The sequence below is a fragment of the Oncorhynchus mykiss genome, chromosome 32 (assembly GCF_013265735.2).
Source record: "Oncorhynchus mykiss isolate Arlee chromosome 32, USDA_OmykA_1.1, whole genome shotgun sequence".
Taxonomy (NCBI): Eukaryota; Metazoa; Chordata; class Actinopteri; order Salmoniformes; family Salmonidae; genus Oncorhynchus; species Oncorhynchus mykiss.
The window spans coordinates 27,639,299-27,657,089 of NC_050572.1; the positions used below are offsets into that span (position 1 = coordinate 27,639,299).

The window sequence follows — 17,791 nt, forward strand, 5'->3', positions numbered from 1 at the left end:
TGCTGTTTAGATATGGTCTGGTCTGGACCAGCCAAATTTGCACTTGTTTGGGGGTGGAGCTCATTAGAATAATACCCCGCATGCCTAGCAAGTGTTTGTTTTTACATTTACATTTTGGCCATTCAGCAGACACTCTTATCCAGAGCGACTTACAGTCAGTGCATTCAATTAAGGTAGATAAACAACAACATATCACAGTCATAGCAAGAAAGACATATTTCTGTAACTGTTACTGGGAATGTTATTGCATTTGAAGTGCTCTGCTGGTTTATTCTGTAAAATTGACTAATAAGCAATAAGTATAAATATTCTATGTTGCGATCTTCAGTTGGATCCTTTTTCCTATATTTTATGATAAAAAAAATATTACTGTGATATGAAATTTACTTCATTGAGAATGTATGTGCAGCTGAAATTTGGCCATATAATTGATTACAAAAACATATGTATTTTCAACATCTGTAAATAACATATTTTCATCTTTCAGTTAAACCGAAAATGTACCTGATTTCAATGTCCAGAAAAGGCGTATTTTCAACGTCCGGAAAATACATATTTTAATCGGCCCAAAAAAACTGTTCACCTTTCATTCAGAACCTAAAATGAGCCTAACTTCAACGTCTAGGAAACACATATTTTAGACATCTTTTCAAAGCTGTTTTGCTTACTGGGAAGCCTCTGAATGCATTTAATCTCATCATAAATTTAATGCTGTTGGACCACAATGGCTGAACTCAAAAAAAATAATAAAGTTCTACCTAAAACTAGGTCTGAGTTCTCTTGGAGCCTCTTATGAATTATCTCTTTCTGAGTCAGTCAATGCATGCACTGCTTACATTACTATTTTTAGGTTTGTATTGTGAGCTTCTCATATTGCATGTTGGGGATTAGGCCCACCAAAGTAATAAAGGAAACTGTATACACAGTGAGAACACTTCAGCTTTATATGAAATACGGGCCTCTTCTCTATCACCTTACAGAGCTGCAGCTGGTTGAAGCTCACCCTACAGAAGATATAGGTTTACATCCTCAGTATTAGATCTGCTTGGCTTGACCTGATACCACACATACTTAGAGGGAAAAAACATGTTGAGTGGCACGTCAGAGCAAAGCAGGCTGATTATTTTGGGAGGTATTTATTCATTTACCAAGAGTCTAGGTGACTTAGGATGCTTTCCAAATGGCACCCTGTTTCCTATGAAGTGCATGACTTTTGTCCAGGGCCCCTAGGGCTCTCGTCTAAAGTAGGTCACTATAATAGGGTGCCAGTTGACATAGTGCCAGCAACACAAGGTGCACAAGAAGCGAGCGAGGCACGGCAAGGTGCTCCTTATCTGACTGAAGCGGAGCTGCGCTGCCTGACGGTCCAGGGCTCCAGCAAGGTGGAACGATAAACATAATTAAATTTAGTTGGATTACAACAAAATGGATGGGATCAGCTGGGAAGGCGGGAAGGCTAATCCTGAACCAATCCCCTCAAAATAAGGTGCCAACCGACCCAACACATTGTAAATAAAGTTAGAGGGAACATATGAAGGGAAGAAGAGAGGGAAGAGATGAGAGGGAAGGAGGGGAAAGGAAGGAAGCTGTCGGAGAAAGAGAGAGATCAAGGTAAGGCCACTGAAAAGGGCCCTTTTCAAAACGAGGACAAATACACCCAACTACTTCACAGTGAAGCAGACTATGAGCGAGATCAATGGCAGTTCATTGAATCTGACAGGATTCTAATCACTGTTAGAAAGCAGGTAGATATACAGAGAAGAGACAGTGAGGAGTGACAGTGTTCAGATGTGCAGAACTATTATTAGACAACTTGATACTCCTGGTCAGAGAGCAAAAACATACAACAGCATTTTCTTATGGGTCTCATTCTCATTCTGGTATATATTGAATCGGTCAAGCTAGCAGGGTTGGGGACAAATTAAACACTGTTCAATGTGTGAAGACTGCTGTCTGGTTTATACATGAGTGAAAAAAAAGCAGAATTTGAAATGCGATGCTGGTGACAAAAATGAATAAGCATTGAATTTACACCTTCCCCATCTTCTGAACAAGTGGTACATTTACACTTGCCTTTCTCCCCGCAGCTATACAACCACACCGTTTCACTCAGAGGGACCCTGTATGCGCAAGATGCATCTGCCTATTCAGCTATTCACCTTAACACATAAACTAACCTCACCATTAAATGTTTTTTAGACACATAAAATGGTTCTAGGAGATTCAGACGGTATGGAATGAAAGCAGGGGTCTACACCTTAACCTGCCTTTCTCTATCATATATATATAATTTTTTGTCACTTTCCCATCTAGCAATTTTTTTCCATTACCACTTTTCCTTTTATTTTTTCTATTTCAATTCCAATTTCATTCCACTCGTCACTTTCCTCCTCCCCCCTAATGCATTTTCCCTTTTTTAACTGAGTTTTAGTCCAATCCTTCACAAAGAACATTCCCCCAGGGGATGTGAACCCTTACCTCTTTCAGTTGCCTGTAACTACAGTAAACACATGCCCACATACCAGAGCTCTTTCTCTCGCTGTATCTCTCTAGCTCCCAGTCTAATCCAGTCTAATCCCACAGTGCTGTCTTTGTGCTGTCTTGGGCAGACATCAGTGCATTATCATCCAATAAGAATATGATTAATGGATTTATAATTGCGGAGGGCGAGCCTGGCGGAGAACACAGTTTGCCCTGGATTAATATAGGAGCTAAAGTAACGTACTGGTGGTGAGTAGAGGAGAGGAGAGCTGAGGGGCTGTGTTAAGCCCTGCGGCCATAAGGCTGGGGCAAGGAGAGGAGTGGAGTGGAGAGGAGTGGAGTGGGGTGGAGAGGAGAGGAGAGGAGCTGTGTTAAGCCCTGCGGCCATAAGGTTGGTGTGAGGAGAGGAGTGGAGTGGAGTGGAGTGGAGTGGGGTGGGGTGGAGTGGAGTAGAGAGGAGAGGAGAGCTGAGGGGTTGTGTTAAGCCCTGTGGCCATAAGGCTGGGGCGAGGAGTGGAGTGGAGTGGAGAGGAGAGGAGAGGAGAGGAGAGGAGAGGAGAGGAGAGGAGAGGAGAGGAGAGGAGAGGGGCTGTGTTAAATCCTGCGGCCATAAGGCTGTGGCGAGGAGAGGAGAGGAGAGGAGAGGAGTGGAGTGGAGTGGAGTGGAGTGGAGAGGAGAGGAGAGGAGAGGAGCTGTGTTAAGCCCTGCGGCCATAAGGCTGGGGCGAGGAGTGGAGAGGAGAGGAGAGGAGATGACAGGAGAGGGGCTGTGTTAGGCCCTGCGGCCATAAGGCTGGGGAGAGGAGAGGAGAGGAGAGGAGAGGAGAGGGGCTGTGTTAAGCCCTGCGGCCATAAGGCTGGGGACAGGAGAGGAGAGGAGAGGAGAGGAGAGGAGAGGAGAGGAGAGGAGAGGAGAGGAGAGGAGAGGAGAGGAGAGGAGAGGAGAGGAGAGGAGCTGTGTTAAGCCCTGCGGCCATAAGGCTGGGGTGAGGAGAGGAGTGGAGAGGAGAGGAGAGGAGAGGAGAGGAGAGGAGAGCTGAGGGGCTGTTTTAAGCCCTGCGGCAATAAGGCTGGGGAGAGGAGAGGAGTGGAGAGGAGAGCTAAGGGGCTGTGTTAAGCCCTGCGGCCATAAGGCTGGGGCGAGGAGTGGAGTGGAGTGGAGTGGAGTGGAGTGGAGAGGAGAGGAGAGGAGAGGAGAGGAGAGGAGAGGAGAGGAGAGGAGAGGAGAGGAGCTGTGTTAAGCCCTGAGGCCATAAGGCTGGGGTGAGGAGAGGAGTGGAGAGGAGTGGAGAGGAGAGGAGAGGAGAGGAGAGGAGAGGAGAGGAGAGGAGAGGAGAGGAGAGGAGAGGAGAGGAGAGGAGAGGAGAGCTGTGGGGCTGTGTTAAGCCCTGTGGCCATAAGGCTGGGGAGAGGAGAGGAGAGGAGTGGAGTGGAGTGGAGTGGAGGGGAGTGGAGTGGAGAGGAGAGGAGAGGAGAGCTGAGGGGCTGTGTTAAGCCCTGCGGCCATAAGGCTGGGGAGAGGAGAGGAGAGGAGAGGAGAGGAGAGGAGAGGAGAGGAGAGGAGAGGAGAGGAGAGGAGAGGAGCTGTGTTAAGCCCTGCGGCCATAAGGCTGGGGCGAGGAGAGGAGTGGAGAGGAGAGGAGAGGAGAGGAGAGGAGAGGAGAGGAGAGGAGAGGAGAGGAGAGCTGACGGGCTGTGTTAAGCACTGCGGCCATGAGGCTGGGGAGAGGAGAGGAGAGGAGAGGAGAGGAGAGGAGAGGAGAGGAGAGGAGAGGAGAGGAGAGGAGAGGAGAGGAGAGGAGAGGAGAGGAGAGGAGAGGAGCGGAGAGGAGAGGAGAGGAGAGGAGAGCTGAGGGGCTGTTTTAAGCCCTGCGGTCATAAGGCTGGGGAGAGGAGAGGAGTGGAGAGGAGAGCTAAGGGGCTGTGTTAAGCCCTGCGGCCATAAGGCTGGGGCGAGGAGTGGAGTGGAGTGGAGTGGAGTGGAGTGGAGTGGAGTGGAGTGGAGAGGAGAGGAGAGGAGAGGAGAGGAGAGGAGAGGAGAGGAGAGGAGAGGAGAGGGGCTGTGTTAAGCCCTGCGGCCATAAGGCTGGGGAGAGGAGAGGAGAGGAGAGGAGAGGAGAGGAGAGGAGAGGAGAGGAGAGGAGAGGAGAGGAGAGGAGAGGAGAGCTGAGGGGCTGTGTTAAGCCCTGTGGCCATAAGGCTGGGGAGAGGAGAGGAGAGGAGTGGAGTGGAGTGGAGTGGAGGGGAGTGGAGTGGAGAGGAGAGGAGAGGAGAGCTGAGGGGCTGTGTTAAGCCCTGCGGCCATAAGGCTGGGGAGAGGAGAGGAGAGGAGAGGAGAGGAGAGGAGAGGAGAGGAGAGGAGAGGAGAGGAGAGGAGCTGTGTTAAGCCCTGCGGCCATAAGGCTGGGGCGAGGAGAGGAGTGGAGAGGAGAGGAGAGGAGAGGAGAGGAGAGGAGAGGAGAGGAGACCTGACGGGCTGTGTTAAGCACTGCGGCCATGAGGCTGGGGAGAGGAGAGGAGAGGAGAGGAGAGGAGAGGAGAGGAGAGGAGAGGAGAGGAGAGGAGAGGAGAGGAGAGGAAAGGAGAGGAGAGGAGAGGAGAGGAGAGGAGAGGAGAGGAGAGGAGAGGAGAGGAGAGGAGAGGAGAGGAGAGGAGAGGAGAGGAGAGGAGAGCTGAGGGGCTGTGTGTTAAGCCCTGCGGCCATAAGGCTGGGGAGAGGAGTGGAGAGGAGAGCTGAGGGGCTGTGTTAAGCCTTGCGGCCATAAGGCTGGGGAGAGGAGAGGAGTGAAGAGGAGAGGAACCAAGTTGGAGGTCTGCGCTGGTAGCTGGTAACTGGTGCTTCTGGTTGAGTTGAAGACCTCAACACTTTCTGACTGCACGCTGGGCTTAAACAATCTCTTTTCAGATCTGGGGCTGTCTGGCTACTACTGCCCTCTCTAAATAAGCACTGGTGCATTATTTAAGACAGCGATGAGAGGCCATATAGCACTGTTAAATATGGATAGCAGCTTCACCAGCTGGGTAGGGGAAGAAATTAACATTTTTTATCACAATTTATTGTATTTTAAACTATCATGTTTGCATAAAATTGTATTGTCCATAGGGTTTTGTCCAATGGTGTCCTAGTAGGCCAGCTATCATGACCATATCAGCGTGTCACACCTGGGCCTCGTTTGCCATCAAGGAGATATCAGGTTTCTCTTTATTTAAATTAGGTTTGTGTGACTGTTTATTTTAACTCTGTTGCCAGCTAATTCATTTCAGTTCATCTTCCATTGAAAGCAGTGATAAGATGCAGAGAGGTGCTTCCTCTGTGTGACTGCAGCTCTGATCCTTGCCCCACCTTATACCATGACAAACTGGAGCATCAGCAGCTGCTGACAACGAAAAACTGAAAGCTTTAAACACCTACTCATTTTTAACTCAAAAAATTAATGCAAAGCACCTTTTCCAAGCCACTGGGTTTAATTGGAAGGCATGCATTAAAAGTGCATTAAAAGTGCACATCATAACGGAAAAAAGACGGATGATGTGGATACTTGTTGAGAAATCGTGTGAGATACATAGAGTGGGGTAAATTGAGCCACCCTTGTTTCTAGGAAACCATATTCAAAAGTAATCATTTGACCAAATATTTAGGAAGAGGTCATCTGTGAAGGAAGAAACCACATGGAAAAAGTGGTAAGCAAGGTCCCCAAAAATGATTTTCACTAAGTCAAATGAAATTATTGTGTTAGGGGTTTCATGATCTATCTAAACAAAATAAATGATTTAAATATTGTTCTAAACATCAGTTGGGGTCTCTATAAGCTTCAATATGAGGTCCTGAACCTAACGTGAAAGTGAATCCTTGCAGCTGTGTAGTCAAAATGTTTAACATGGTGTTGGTTGATCCGAAGGCCATGGGGTAAGTTGACCGAAGGGTTGAGCCATTGGCAAGTTGAAAAATGTAAGTGTTTCCTTCTCAGGCAAAATGCAAGGCATTATTGCTGAGATATGAGGTAGCAACAAGGTCTGGGCCCTGTTGCAAGTTAATTTTCCCATGATCTTTTCCCTTAAAATTCCCTTAACTTTAAGTCAGTTGCACAAAACATGTTAAAGTGAATTTCCCACTTAAGGGAAAAGTTAAGGCTGCCCATGAGGTCCCTTAACTGCTTCATTCAGTATGTAAACAGCCTTTGTGGAGGTGAATGTTGCCTTCATCTGCTCTGGTTACAAAAGGAAAACATCAACCAGCAATGGAATTATTGCATAAATATTGGGACAGTGATACGTGTTTGAGTTTTTCTGGCTCTGTACTCCATCTGTACTCTGTACTCCATTTATTCTGAGGGTATTTTCATCCATATTTTTATCACACAAATATCATACCCCCAAAACTGCTAACCTCCCCTGTTATTGTAATGGTGTGTCACGCCCTGACCTGAGTATTCTTTGTTTTCTTTATATATTTTGGTTAGGTCAGGGTGTGACATTGGTGATGTATGTGTTTTTGTACTGTCTAGGGGTTTTGTAGGTTTATGGGGTTGTTTATCATCTAGGTGTTTATATATGTCTATGGTTGCCTAGATTGGTTCTCAATTGGAGGCAGGTGTTTATCATTGTCTCTGATTGGGAAGCATATTTAGGCAGCCATCTTCTTTGGGTATTTCGTGGGTTATTGTCTATGTGATGTTGCACGTTTGCATTCAGTTTTGATAGCGGTCACGGTCGTCTTGTTATTTTGTTTGTTTAGTGTAATTCGTGTTTTTTCGTCTTTCATTAAAAAGATGTATTCACATCACGCTGCGCTTTGGTCTCCTCCATACGACGATCGTGACAGAATAACCCACCAACAATGGACCAAGCAGCGTGGTAACGGCCAGCAGCAGCAGCGGCAGTGGCACAGCCAGGGGAATATGGCCGCCCCAAAGCAGAGCTGGAGGCAGCGAAAGCAGGAGCCGCCAGCCAGCCAGCAGCCGCCGGAGCCGCCAGCCAGCCAGGACCCGCCGGAGCCGCCTGTCAGCCCGGAGCCGCCTGTCACGCCGGCGATGCCGGAGTCGCCCTCCTGTCCGGAGTCGCTCCTCAGTCCAGAGGCGCCTTTCCGTCCAGTGGCGCTCTCTACGATGATCTTCAGTCCGAGGCCCGCTGCGAGGATCCCCGCTCCTGAGGCGCTACCTAAGTGGGCCAAGACTGAGGTAGAGCGGGGTCCACATCCCGCACCACCGTGAAAGAGGCCCACCTGGACCCTCCCCTTTAGATTAGGTTTTGCGGCCGGAGTCCGCAAAAAAATTAGAGGCAGCTGTTTATCGTTGTCTCTGATTGGGAACATTATTTAGGCAGCCATCTTTGGGTATTTCGTGGGTTATTATCTATGTCTATGTGATGTTGCATGTTTGCACTCAGTTGATAGCGGTCACGTTCGTCTTGTTATTTTGTTTGTTTAGTGTACTTCGTGTTTTTTCATTTTTCATTAAAAAGGATGTATTCACATCACGCTGCGCTTTGGTCTCCTCACTACGACGATCGTGACATGGTGAGAGTTTAGCATGTCTTGGGGGTATGATATTTATGCATCTAACTTTCTCTCATCATTATTCACAACTCATTCAGGACTATCCGTAATCATGGGGCGGCAGGGTAGCCTAGTGGTTAGAACGTTCAAACCCCCGAGCTGACAAGGTGCAAATGTCGTTCTGCCCCTGAACAGGCAGTTAACCCACTGTTCCTAGGCCGTCTTTGAAAATAAGAATTCTTAACTGACTTGCCTAGTTAAATAAAAATCATGGTAGCATCCACATTAATGTAGACGTGTTTAGAAAAATATTATATTCTTATTTACAATAAAAGGGACTCCAAAATGACGCAATACATTTCTATTGGGCATAAAATAATCTGAAACACAACCAAAACAAACAGCAAATGCATCCAACAAGTGAGTAGCGTCACAAGCTTGATGTAATCATTGCGTGCTAGGAATATGGTACCAAATATTCAACTTTTTACTACTTTAATACACATTTGTCGCAATACTTTTTATCCCATAAAATGGTGGGACTATGTACAAAGAGTGCTGTAATATTTCAACAGCTCACCCAATATGTATGAAAATATCGTCAAATTAAAGCTGACAGTCTGCACCTTAACCTCAGTCATTGTATCATTTATAATCCAATGTACAGTAGTACAGAGCCAAAACATCAATTGTCACTGTCCTAATAATTACGGAGGGCACTAACTGATTTATCTACAAAGATAACTGTTTACCCATAGGATATAATATTAGAGTTTTAATCATTTGTTTTTATCCAGACAATAGTTCTGTGCTTCTGCATTTTTATCCACTAACTAATGAACCTGGATCAGTCAGAGCGCATCCTAAATATTCCCTCTATAGTGCACTACTTTTGACAAGGGCCCACACTACTTTTCGAATAGGATGCCATTCGGGACGTAGGGAGTGAGGTGCCACTTGGGACGCAACCCTAGAGTCCTGGTGTTGAATTACTGCATTGCCACCTCATTACCTATGACATAACGGGTGTTCCATGCATCACACATTAACAGTGAGATCAATGCTGCCATGTAAACTAATCAGTCCCATAAATGACATGTCATTAGGTTTTATGACCAAGCGTGACTGTCTCAGTCTGTGTTAGGCCTGGCCAATATCTCACCCTCCAGTAGAGTCTTCTGGGATGCCTCAGCTAGAGGAGTGAACCACCGCTCAGCAAACACCTCAGACCTCTGAGCCATAGCTCACACACAGCACCACTCAACACCTTACACACGGCAACCCTGACCTACTAGTTGAAATTTAAAGTGGTTTCTGGGTCTCTCTCTCTCACTTCACCTGTGAGTTCAACAGCGTAACAGTACATCTGTAGGTCAGATCCCAGAGTAAATGGACCCCTTCCTGTATCTGTCTCCCTGTGTAGTCCACTAGCTCAGCGTGCTGGCCAGCCACAGATGTTTATCACTATCAACCACTGTTTTCCTAGAAACACAACAGTATCTCAGGCTTTGATGCTCTGCTAAGGCTTATTTCTGCTCACTGCTGGGTGTGCGTTCCTAGAATGCGTCCAAAATATCACCATTCAGTGGAGGCTCCTCAGAGGAGGAAGGGGTGGACCATCCTCCTCAGTGATTTTCATAAAAATATTGAAACATTAAAAAAGTTATCCTTTTTAGGTAAAACTATAGTAAATATATTCACGTCACAATAACTTTATTAAAACAGTAGCCTCAACAGCACTCTGTAGGGTAGCACCATGGTGTAGCCGGAGGGCAGCTAGCTTCCTTCTTCCTCTGTGTACATTGACTTCAATACAAATCCTAGGAGGCTCATGGTTCTCACGCCTTTCCATAGACTTACACAGTAATTATGACAACTTCTGTAGGACGTCATCCAACCTATCAGAGCTCTTGCAGCATGAACTAACATGTTGTCCACCCAATCAAAGGATCAGAGAATGAATCTACTGTAATACTGAAAGCATACGCTACAGCTAGTCAGCACTGCAGTGTATAAAGTGTGATGAGAACAAATGTATTTCTTCAAAAATTAATTAATTTTGAATGAATTAAAAAGCATTTCTTATACAGAAGCAAACAGAACAAAACGGGGATAAACATACCTGAATTAGTCCATTAGAAATTCTCATTTGCAACTGTTGGACTAATGATTAAACCCTAGATTAGCTAGATTCAGGCAAGATTGTGCAAGACGGTATTGAATGTGTCATTGTATGTCACCTTTATTCCTCAAATTTCTCTCGACCTGTGCACCTATGTTGCAAACTTTCATTCATAGGCTAGGTTGAAGCAACCTCACGATGGGTATAGGGAAAATTTGAGTATTACGTAATAGCCTATAAACCTATCGACGTTGCATTGAGCTGGGTGAATGGAATATGAATGACAGTCATCCAATATGCTGTAATAAAAACAAGGCCATGCTCATGAAAAAATGGACGTCCTCCCTCATCTTAAACGGCACCTACGATCACTGTTACCATTGGTCGAATGGAGTGCACTATATAGGGATTAGGCTGGGTACTTTTCCAGATGCCGTACTAGTCTGCAGTGCACACAGACGCAATACATTTTGAGGCAAATCAAAGCTGCTCTTTCTGTTGAGAAGAGGGATATACTGTATGTGTGAACCAACTGCTATAGGAGATCTTCTGAAAGAAGTTCTGTAATGGACTCCACCACACACCTGCTCATGTCTTTGTTCAGAACTGCTGGGATCATTTGATTTTGGGTTCCTTCCATTGTGGCCTAACCTAGTCTACCCAAGTGGAGCTCTTTAATGTAATACCAACACTGTGCTGGGTGCCTGCAGCGGAGCAGACAATTATAATGACTTCTCATGTGCAGAACCTGGGATGGCTCCATAGAGATGGTCTCTGTTCGGAGTGAGCAGGACGTTCTGCATGTAATGAAATAGGTTCTAGCGGGTAGGTCCATATATCTGGGTTAAAGCAGATATAGCAGGTAGTTTCATTTTTTTTTAAAACCTTGAAATATTAGATGCTGTTTGTGCCGTTTAAAACAAGAAAGGCCTCATAGTGAAACACAACTATTGCAACAATGTCACACTCTGTGTGAGGTTTTCGCAGCCGAAAGCAGTCCTGTTGAATTCCTTAAAATGTGTTTTATTCTTGTAGTGAACATTAACTCTTCAACTTATCTAATTAGAAGCATGATAAGATATTTATATCAATTAAAGTCAGCAGTGAGTCACTACTAAACAGGCCTGGCATGATCTGTGGCTGTATGTGCACTTTATGAATTGTTTTCCAGCAGAAGTGCTTTTCTATTCAATCCAATTGTACCTATTTATTGCCTCATACACTGGATAGATGCAGTGAATGTGTTGTTTTAAAGAGTCACACATAGCAGTACGGTGCACCTAGAGCAAATTAGGGTTATGTTCCTTGCTCAACGACAAGGACTGATTTTGTGGTTACTGGCCCAACACACTACCCGATAGGCTACTTGCCGCCCTGCAGTATACCTACAGTATGGTACAGGTATCTAAACTTCCATCTCCAAGTACAGCCCCCCCCCAACTTCCCTGGCATGTGTATCTCTCCAGACATACAGTTATCTACATAGTATGCGGCCACTCGCTGTTAAAATTATAAGATCCAAAAGTTGTGATATAACAGTGGAAATGCTTGTGGAATATTCAGAATCACGCTCCTTCAACTCCATTGAAAGCATTGGCTCGTTCATTTATACGACTTACGCGAACCCTCAGCGACACTCTGTCGAAGAAATGAGCACTACGTTAAACCAAATGTACATTTCTTTCAAATCACATGGCAAGCTGGGAAATCTGTGTTGGAGAAAAAGGCCAAAGCTATTTTACAGACTGAAACCAGCTGATAAGGAGAAAGTGCTGAGTAAAATAGGTTCTTATCTCCGTCTGACTACACTGATTCAGCTCTAAGTGAGAGAGCTGAAAGAAACACATTCATAAAGGCCCTTCTGTCCTGGTATTAACCTAACTCAGTGCTTTCAGCTATTCTTTCCCATATTGCCCAACTCAATACTTTTAGCTATAGGCTATTTCACTTTCTTAAAACTGAACAATCTATCCATAATGGGTACAAAATGGGACTGGGTACAGAGTGGGCTCTGGAATGCCACACAACTGTGTTAGCCTGCTGAGCTAAAGCCTAGGCTTTAGCTCTTGGAGTTAACGCAAGTCGTCAGATTTCAGGCATGATTACTCTTAGTCGAGCATGGTTCACCAAACCATACACTTGCATCTTACTCGATAGGAATATTATATCCAGTAGTCTAATTAGTATCTCTTATATGTCAGGTATAGGTACAGTTCAACAACTGTGAATGTAAAGTTTACATCAGTAAATGTCGTTAAAGTCATACCTGACCATTAAAAGTAGGCCAGTAGCCTACTATACAAATCAAAAGCTTTCAAAGCTTAGCGAGATATAGACATTCTGCAAATATGATTTTATTTTCTGAAATCCAGGCAGACAGCACTAGACACAAAGCTCATTTACAAGTGGTATTTAAAGGATGTACTTGGATGCTATTCCGGTGCTCTTCTCACAAGAGTGGACGCAAGGGGGTGCGTCTGGAAGTATTGTCAAATTCAGACAGCTTCAAAGCCAACAGTACGCTCAGCGCGCACTGACGTCTCAGCAATGGATTAATGAAACCGTCTTCGATTCAAATCACTGTGGAACACGCGCCCCTATCCGCTCAAATTGCTTTAGAATCAAGTAAAGTTCTTCAAAGGGGAAAACAAATCCAATTTATGATGAGAATGTGTTGATTTCACTGTTAACATTATAATTTACAAGTCTCAGTGCTGGATGACTGAGCTACTTGGAGACGCTCCTACATTGTTATCATAGTAGAAGTATGCAAACATAGAGACATGTATTGTTACCAAATACTGTAGGCCTACATTGTATAAGTAGAGTGGTGATTTACAATTATGACTGAATGTGTATTTATGTATAGGCTAACAGAAAGGCGTGGCATTTTTTTTTTAGCGTAGGCTAGGCAACCGCCAGCCACTCCACTTAGGCTATTTTATGTATTCCAGACAGTTATTCAAATGTTTAACTAATCAACAAGCCTTTAGTCGACTAAAGTGTGCTGGTTCTGGAATACATCAAATAGCCTGAGCGTGGATATGTTCTGTATTATGGTCCATTTGGCACAGCGCCCAATCAAAACTTCAAATATGTCTTTAAAGTGTAATATTAGGTCAAAGTGGCACCAACATAACCCAAACAACATAGGAACCAACATAACCCAAACAACATAGGAACCAACATAATCCAAACAGTATAGGTTAGTATTCTAAGCTATACCGTACAAACGTCCCATAATAAATTGGGATGTTTTCTTGTCTTACCTTGATCTAGTAGTCGTAGAGAGTGATGAAACGTGGGGTCCAGTGTGTCCTTCTCTGCCATCAGCTCTGGTAAGTACTTTTCGTTATCCATTTCGTCCCGTGCCGATGGTCCACGCCGTCCACAAAATAATTCGGCAGTGATGCAATTCTAAAACCTCGCCTTATTCCCAACACTTGCCCCCACCAAAACTAGTCACGGTAAATTATTATTATTTTTAAAACGAACAGGAATGCGGTAATGTCATTCGCAACCACTATAACATCACATAAGTAGTTCTAAGCTGTAACAACGACCAAAAACTGTCTGTGCGCGGGTGTCTCAAGTAAGAATTCCGTTATCCCATCCGTGTAGTAGCCTATATCTTCAACGTCACCTTGCAGACCCCTCGCATGCAACACCGCCAACCTAGAGGCTCTCTCCGTTCTGTAAACAAGCTCTTTAAAGCTCCCCCGGAACGTCTCCACTAGCAACGAGGGCTCATTCCAGCTCCTCTACTATTGGTTCCCGATCAGTGTTCAAGAAAATGCAATGTAGCGTCAGTCATTAGAAGGGGCGGGTGCTCCAGCCTGGAGTGAGCGGAACAGCTGGAACTATCCATGGTGCTGATTCCACGGCGCGCGCCTATATGTTGTTCGATGTGACACGAGCCAGCAAAGATCTGAATTACAATGCAGAGAACATTAATAACAGTCCTTCTCTTGTTAAATTGTAGAATAAAAATGTGCCCAAACTAAGTAGCCCATCAATATGCAAATATATACAAATACCTTATATTAGTTTTCATTGTATGTACTCCGGCTTGGGGGTAAAACTGATATGCTACATACATAGGCACCCTTTATTGTACTTTCAACAGAACCAATATAAATCAGACATAGGAGAGTGCATTTAAACTCACTTTGAGAGTTGCATGTTATACAAAGTTGTGGAAATAAGAATGACATTCAAGCTGTGGGCTCTCTAAAAAGAAACTCTTAACAGCGGGTCATAACCAGTGGGTTTAGAGTTTAGTCCTGGCAGCAGATTCGGTTCTCCCGACTGTCAAAATAACATGAACCATCATCTCTAATGGCTGACCATGGCTTGACGTGTAGCCTAAGGTGTCAACTGTTCTGTTGTGGACATGTGGTATATTTTTACCATGGATTAAAATGACAAACATAACTTGAACAGAGGTGTGGATGACTTTGCCATGCCTTTTGGCCATGAAGAGATTAAGACAATGCATCTCTTCTGTAGGGTATGTTTCAACATGTTTTGAATCATGGAAGATTGAACATTAACTATGATCTGTAATCTACAAAGAAAGACCTTGCGTCAGAAATGGTACCCTATCTCCTTAGTGCACTACGTTTGACCAGCGCCCATATGCACTGTACAGGGAATAGGATGCCATTGTGGACACACCCACTGACTGCGGAACGATTCTACAAAAAGAAAATGGCTAATTTCTTGTGGCTTTAATTCTCTACCTTTAGGAATTGATTGTTTTGATACGAGACTTCTCAGGTTCCTTTCACTTAAGACAACCAGTCAATAGTTCAGAGGAAATCAATCCACCTTACTATAGGTCACCCTGACCCTTTTAGAAAAGAAGTGCCTGTGCATTTCTTATGCCGTTCATTGCATTTTCTCTACATACCAACCAAACATGGCGTATCCGCGCATTGAAGGCGAAACCTTTGTTATCTCAACACAGTGGTACAGTGTGTTTGACTGGATTCCCATATACTATTCTAATGTAGGCCAATGTGTTTTCTATTTTCTGCTCCATGGTTATTACATACATCACTACAGTGGTGTTGATAATGCTGGATCAGACTTAGCCCTGGACTGAATCCGACATTTCATCACAGTAGGCTATTAGTTCAAGTATAGAATATCTTGTGAACGTGTTTGCTCATACTGTATCACAGAAACACAAATGTATTGATTGATTGTATAAAATGAGGTACGAGTATTGCTTGAACAACAGTGAACGCACAGCAGCATATCAGTCCTGAAGTCGAGAAGTGTATTTACAGACTGCACACAATTTACACTATAGAGGGAGAAACAGGCGCTATAATCTTAAGTAAAATCATTATTACAGTGGGAGACCAGGTCAAAAGACGAGGCTCCTGTCACCATGTGGGACGGATGCAGAGGTATGCCCCAGGTGGGCGTTATGCAGCTCGTAAGATAGATGATAAGAACGGGTTATATAATGACAATCACCAAAGGTTGCGAGAAGTATCTCTCCTCCTTCTCAATAGCTTGGCTGAGATGCGACCCAGAAGCTAGAAGCAGGGCTGGTTCATGTATATTTATCAATGCTTTTACATTTGTCCTCAACAAACTCTGAGGTGAGCCTTTCTTTATTTACTCGGAAAGAACTGCTCAGGCAGTTATCATAGATATCACGTCATAATATGGTCATAACGCTATCATGAAACATATATTGACATCTGTTGTGACATACTGTATATTTCTATATTTCATGGCTGGTTATTACACCTACATGGGAGTGTCAAAACCCACATTTATTCAAATGTGTTTATTCCCTGCCAAGAAGATTCCTTTTGTTTGAAAGTTTGTTTCTTAAGTCCTTTGTTGTGGTAATGAATTATTTTCCATATTTTAAATAACTTCCATAAAATACACTTTATGACATTGTCATGAAGCATCATGGCCATCCTGTGTCACTTTACTTGGACTAAGAAATATAATTTATGACACTGTCAAGAAGCATTGTGAACATCATAACCAGCCATAAAATAAAGCAATACATGTCACAACAAGTCTAAATATATGACAGTGTTATGACCATATTATAACAGGTTTATGACAAGTTATGTCAGCTGTTATGACATATTATGACATGGTTAAGACCATGTCATAATGTGTTATGACGCTGGTTGTCGAGTAAAGTGTTACCCAGTAGGTATAGGCAACAGCATGCTTAACCTATTCTAATGTGGCATTCTGCAGTCAGTGCTATGTTCAGTGCAGCTAACTGCACATCCTGACAATTATCCACATGGAACAGGAAATACTTTTAAAATGTAGCTTTGTTGGTATTTCATTGATATTTAATTAATGAATTAACAAAGTGCCTTGTAATAAAGTAGCGGGTTAAATTGTGTACTGCTTCTTATAAAATCAAGCTGATAGAAACGCGGGAGACAGTCACAGTTCCACAAAGTAAGTAACATGTGACATGCCATAACAATGCAAGTAGTTAGGGAGTGAACGTTATTTATAATAAGGGTTACATGGAGAACATCGGACCTTTCTGAAAAGAAAATGGATGCCCCTCTATTCAGCAAAATATATTTGACCTAAACGATCCCTGAACGCTTGAAAAAAAAACAAGTGACCCTCCCCTATACCTAAAATAATAATGAAAACATAAAGGGGATAGCAGAGAACATGCCTACATTTTAGCCTCACTTCTTGGACAGACCAGTGTCTTAGACATCCAGTTTAGAAACTGTTCTTCCTCCTTTAAGTATTACCTGGCAACGCATTCATTTTGATAGTGCTGTGGGCCAGAATGTTGTGGGTTCACAGACCACCGTGGACAAGAGTAGGGGAGGAAAGATCTCCTTTATAGTAAAAACATTGCATGATAAGAAAAAAATGCATTTAATAGACTGTCATGCAATTCTAAGTAATGTGACATATTAGCAGAATGTTTTTTAATACACAAAATGATTGAAATTACAGGCTAAGAATGGATAGAGATATGCGTATGTGTTCATCTTACCATATTTCTTCAATGTCACATCAGTGTTTCTTGTTTGCAAAGAAACTGTCCCTGTTTGCAAATAATTAAATCTAAGACGTCATTAGGAATCTGATCTTGGCCCTTTCAAAAGTTAGGCCGACCTTTCCACCCCAGAATCGGCCTACCAGCGCAGAAACATTTAAGCTTTAACTGCTGGCTACTCTTCTTCAGTTGCTTAACCCAATGAGAGAAGGTCACAAGTGTTTCCCTAAAAGCTGTTTGGTTTTAATCATCTACTGTACAGAAAGTGAATAGCTTAATCAATAGATAGTGACAGAATTAGATTACTTCCCAAGCAAAGTATATTGTTTGTCTCCTTGGCTGTAGAAGGTTGTAGCTCAGCCTCTGAATGTCAAATAAATGATACAATGATATCCCAATATTCATCGGAGTCACGTCTTTCCTGGGTATTTCACAGTTTGTTTATAGCATAAAGAAACCCGGACCAAATAGATAATTTCATTTAAATGGTATCTGTTTAATTTTCTTCAAAATATTAAGCTAACAAGGGGTAGGCCTGTTCTTTTTGCCATTTTGCTTTAATAACAAGGTAGGCCTATGGAACTGACATGGAGGTAGGCTAATTAAAGAGTGCATGGTGGGTGGAGGAATTGGCCGACAAAATACTGTATATTGATATAGCAGTCTATAGCCA

General features: G+C 43.6%; 1 protein-coding gene across 4 annotated transcripts in view; it reads right to left on the minus strand.

Annotated features, from left to right (window-relative positions):
- LOC110489416 (KH domain-containing, RNA-binding, signal transduction-associated protein 3-like) overlaps positions 1-13,866 on the minus strand; it is a 153,176-nt gene extending 139,310 nt beyond the window's left edge. For 2 of the 4 annotated variants that reach the window (XM_036971448.1, XM_036971447.1), the window contains exon 1: positions 13,367-13,865. In XM_036971448.1, coding sequence (XP_036827343.1) covers positions 13,367-13,457 — 91 coding nt within the window. In that variant the 5' untranslated portion in view covers positions 13,458-13,865. Of the gene's footprint in view, positions 1-13,366 lie in introns of all 4 variants that reach the window. The other 2 variants (XM_036971449.1, XM_036971446.1) reach the window with 2 other exon arrangements.
- Positions 13,867-17,791: the final 3,925 nt, after the last annotated feature.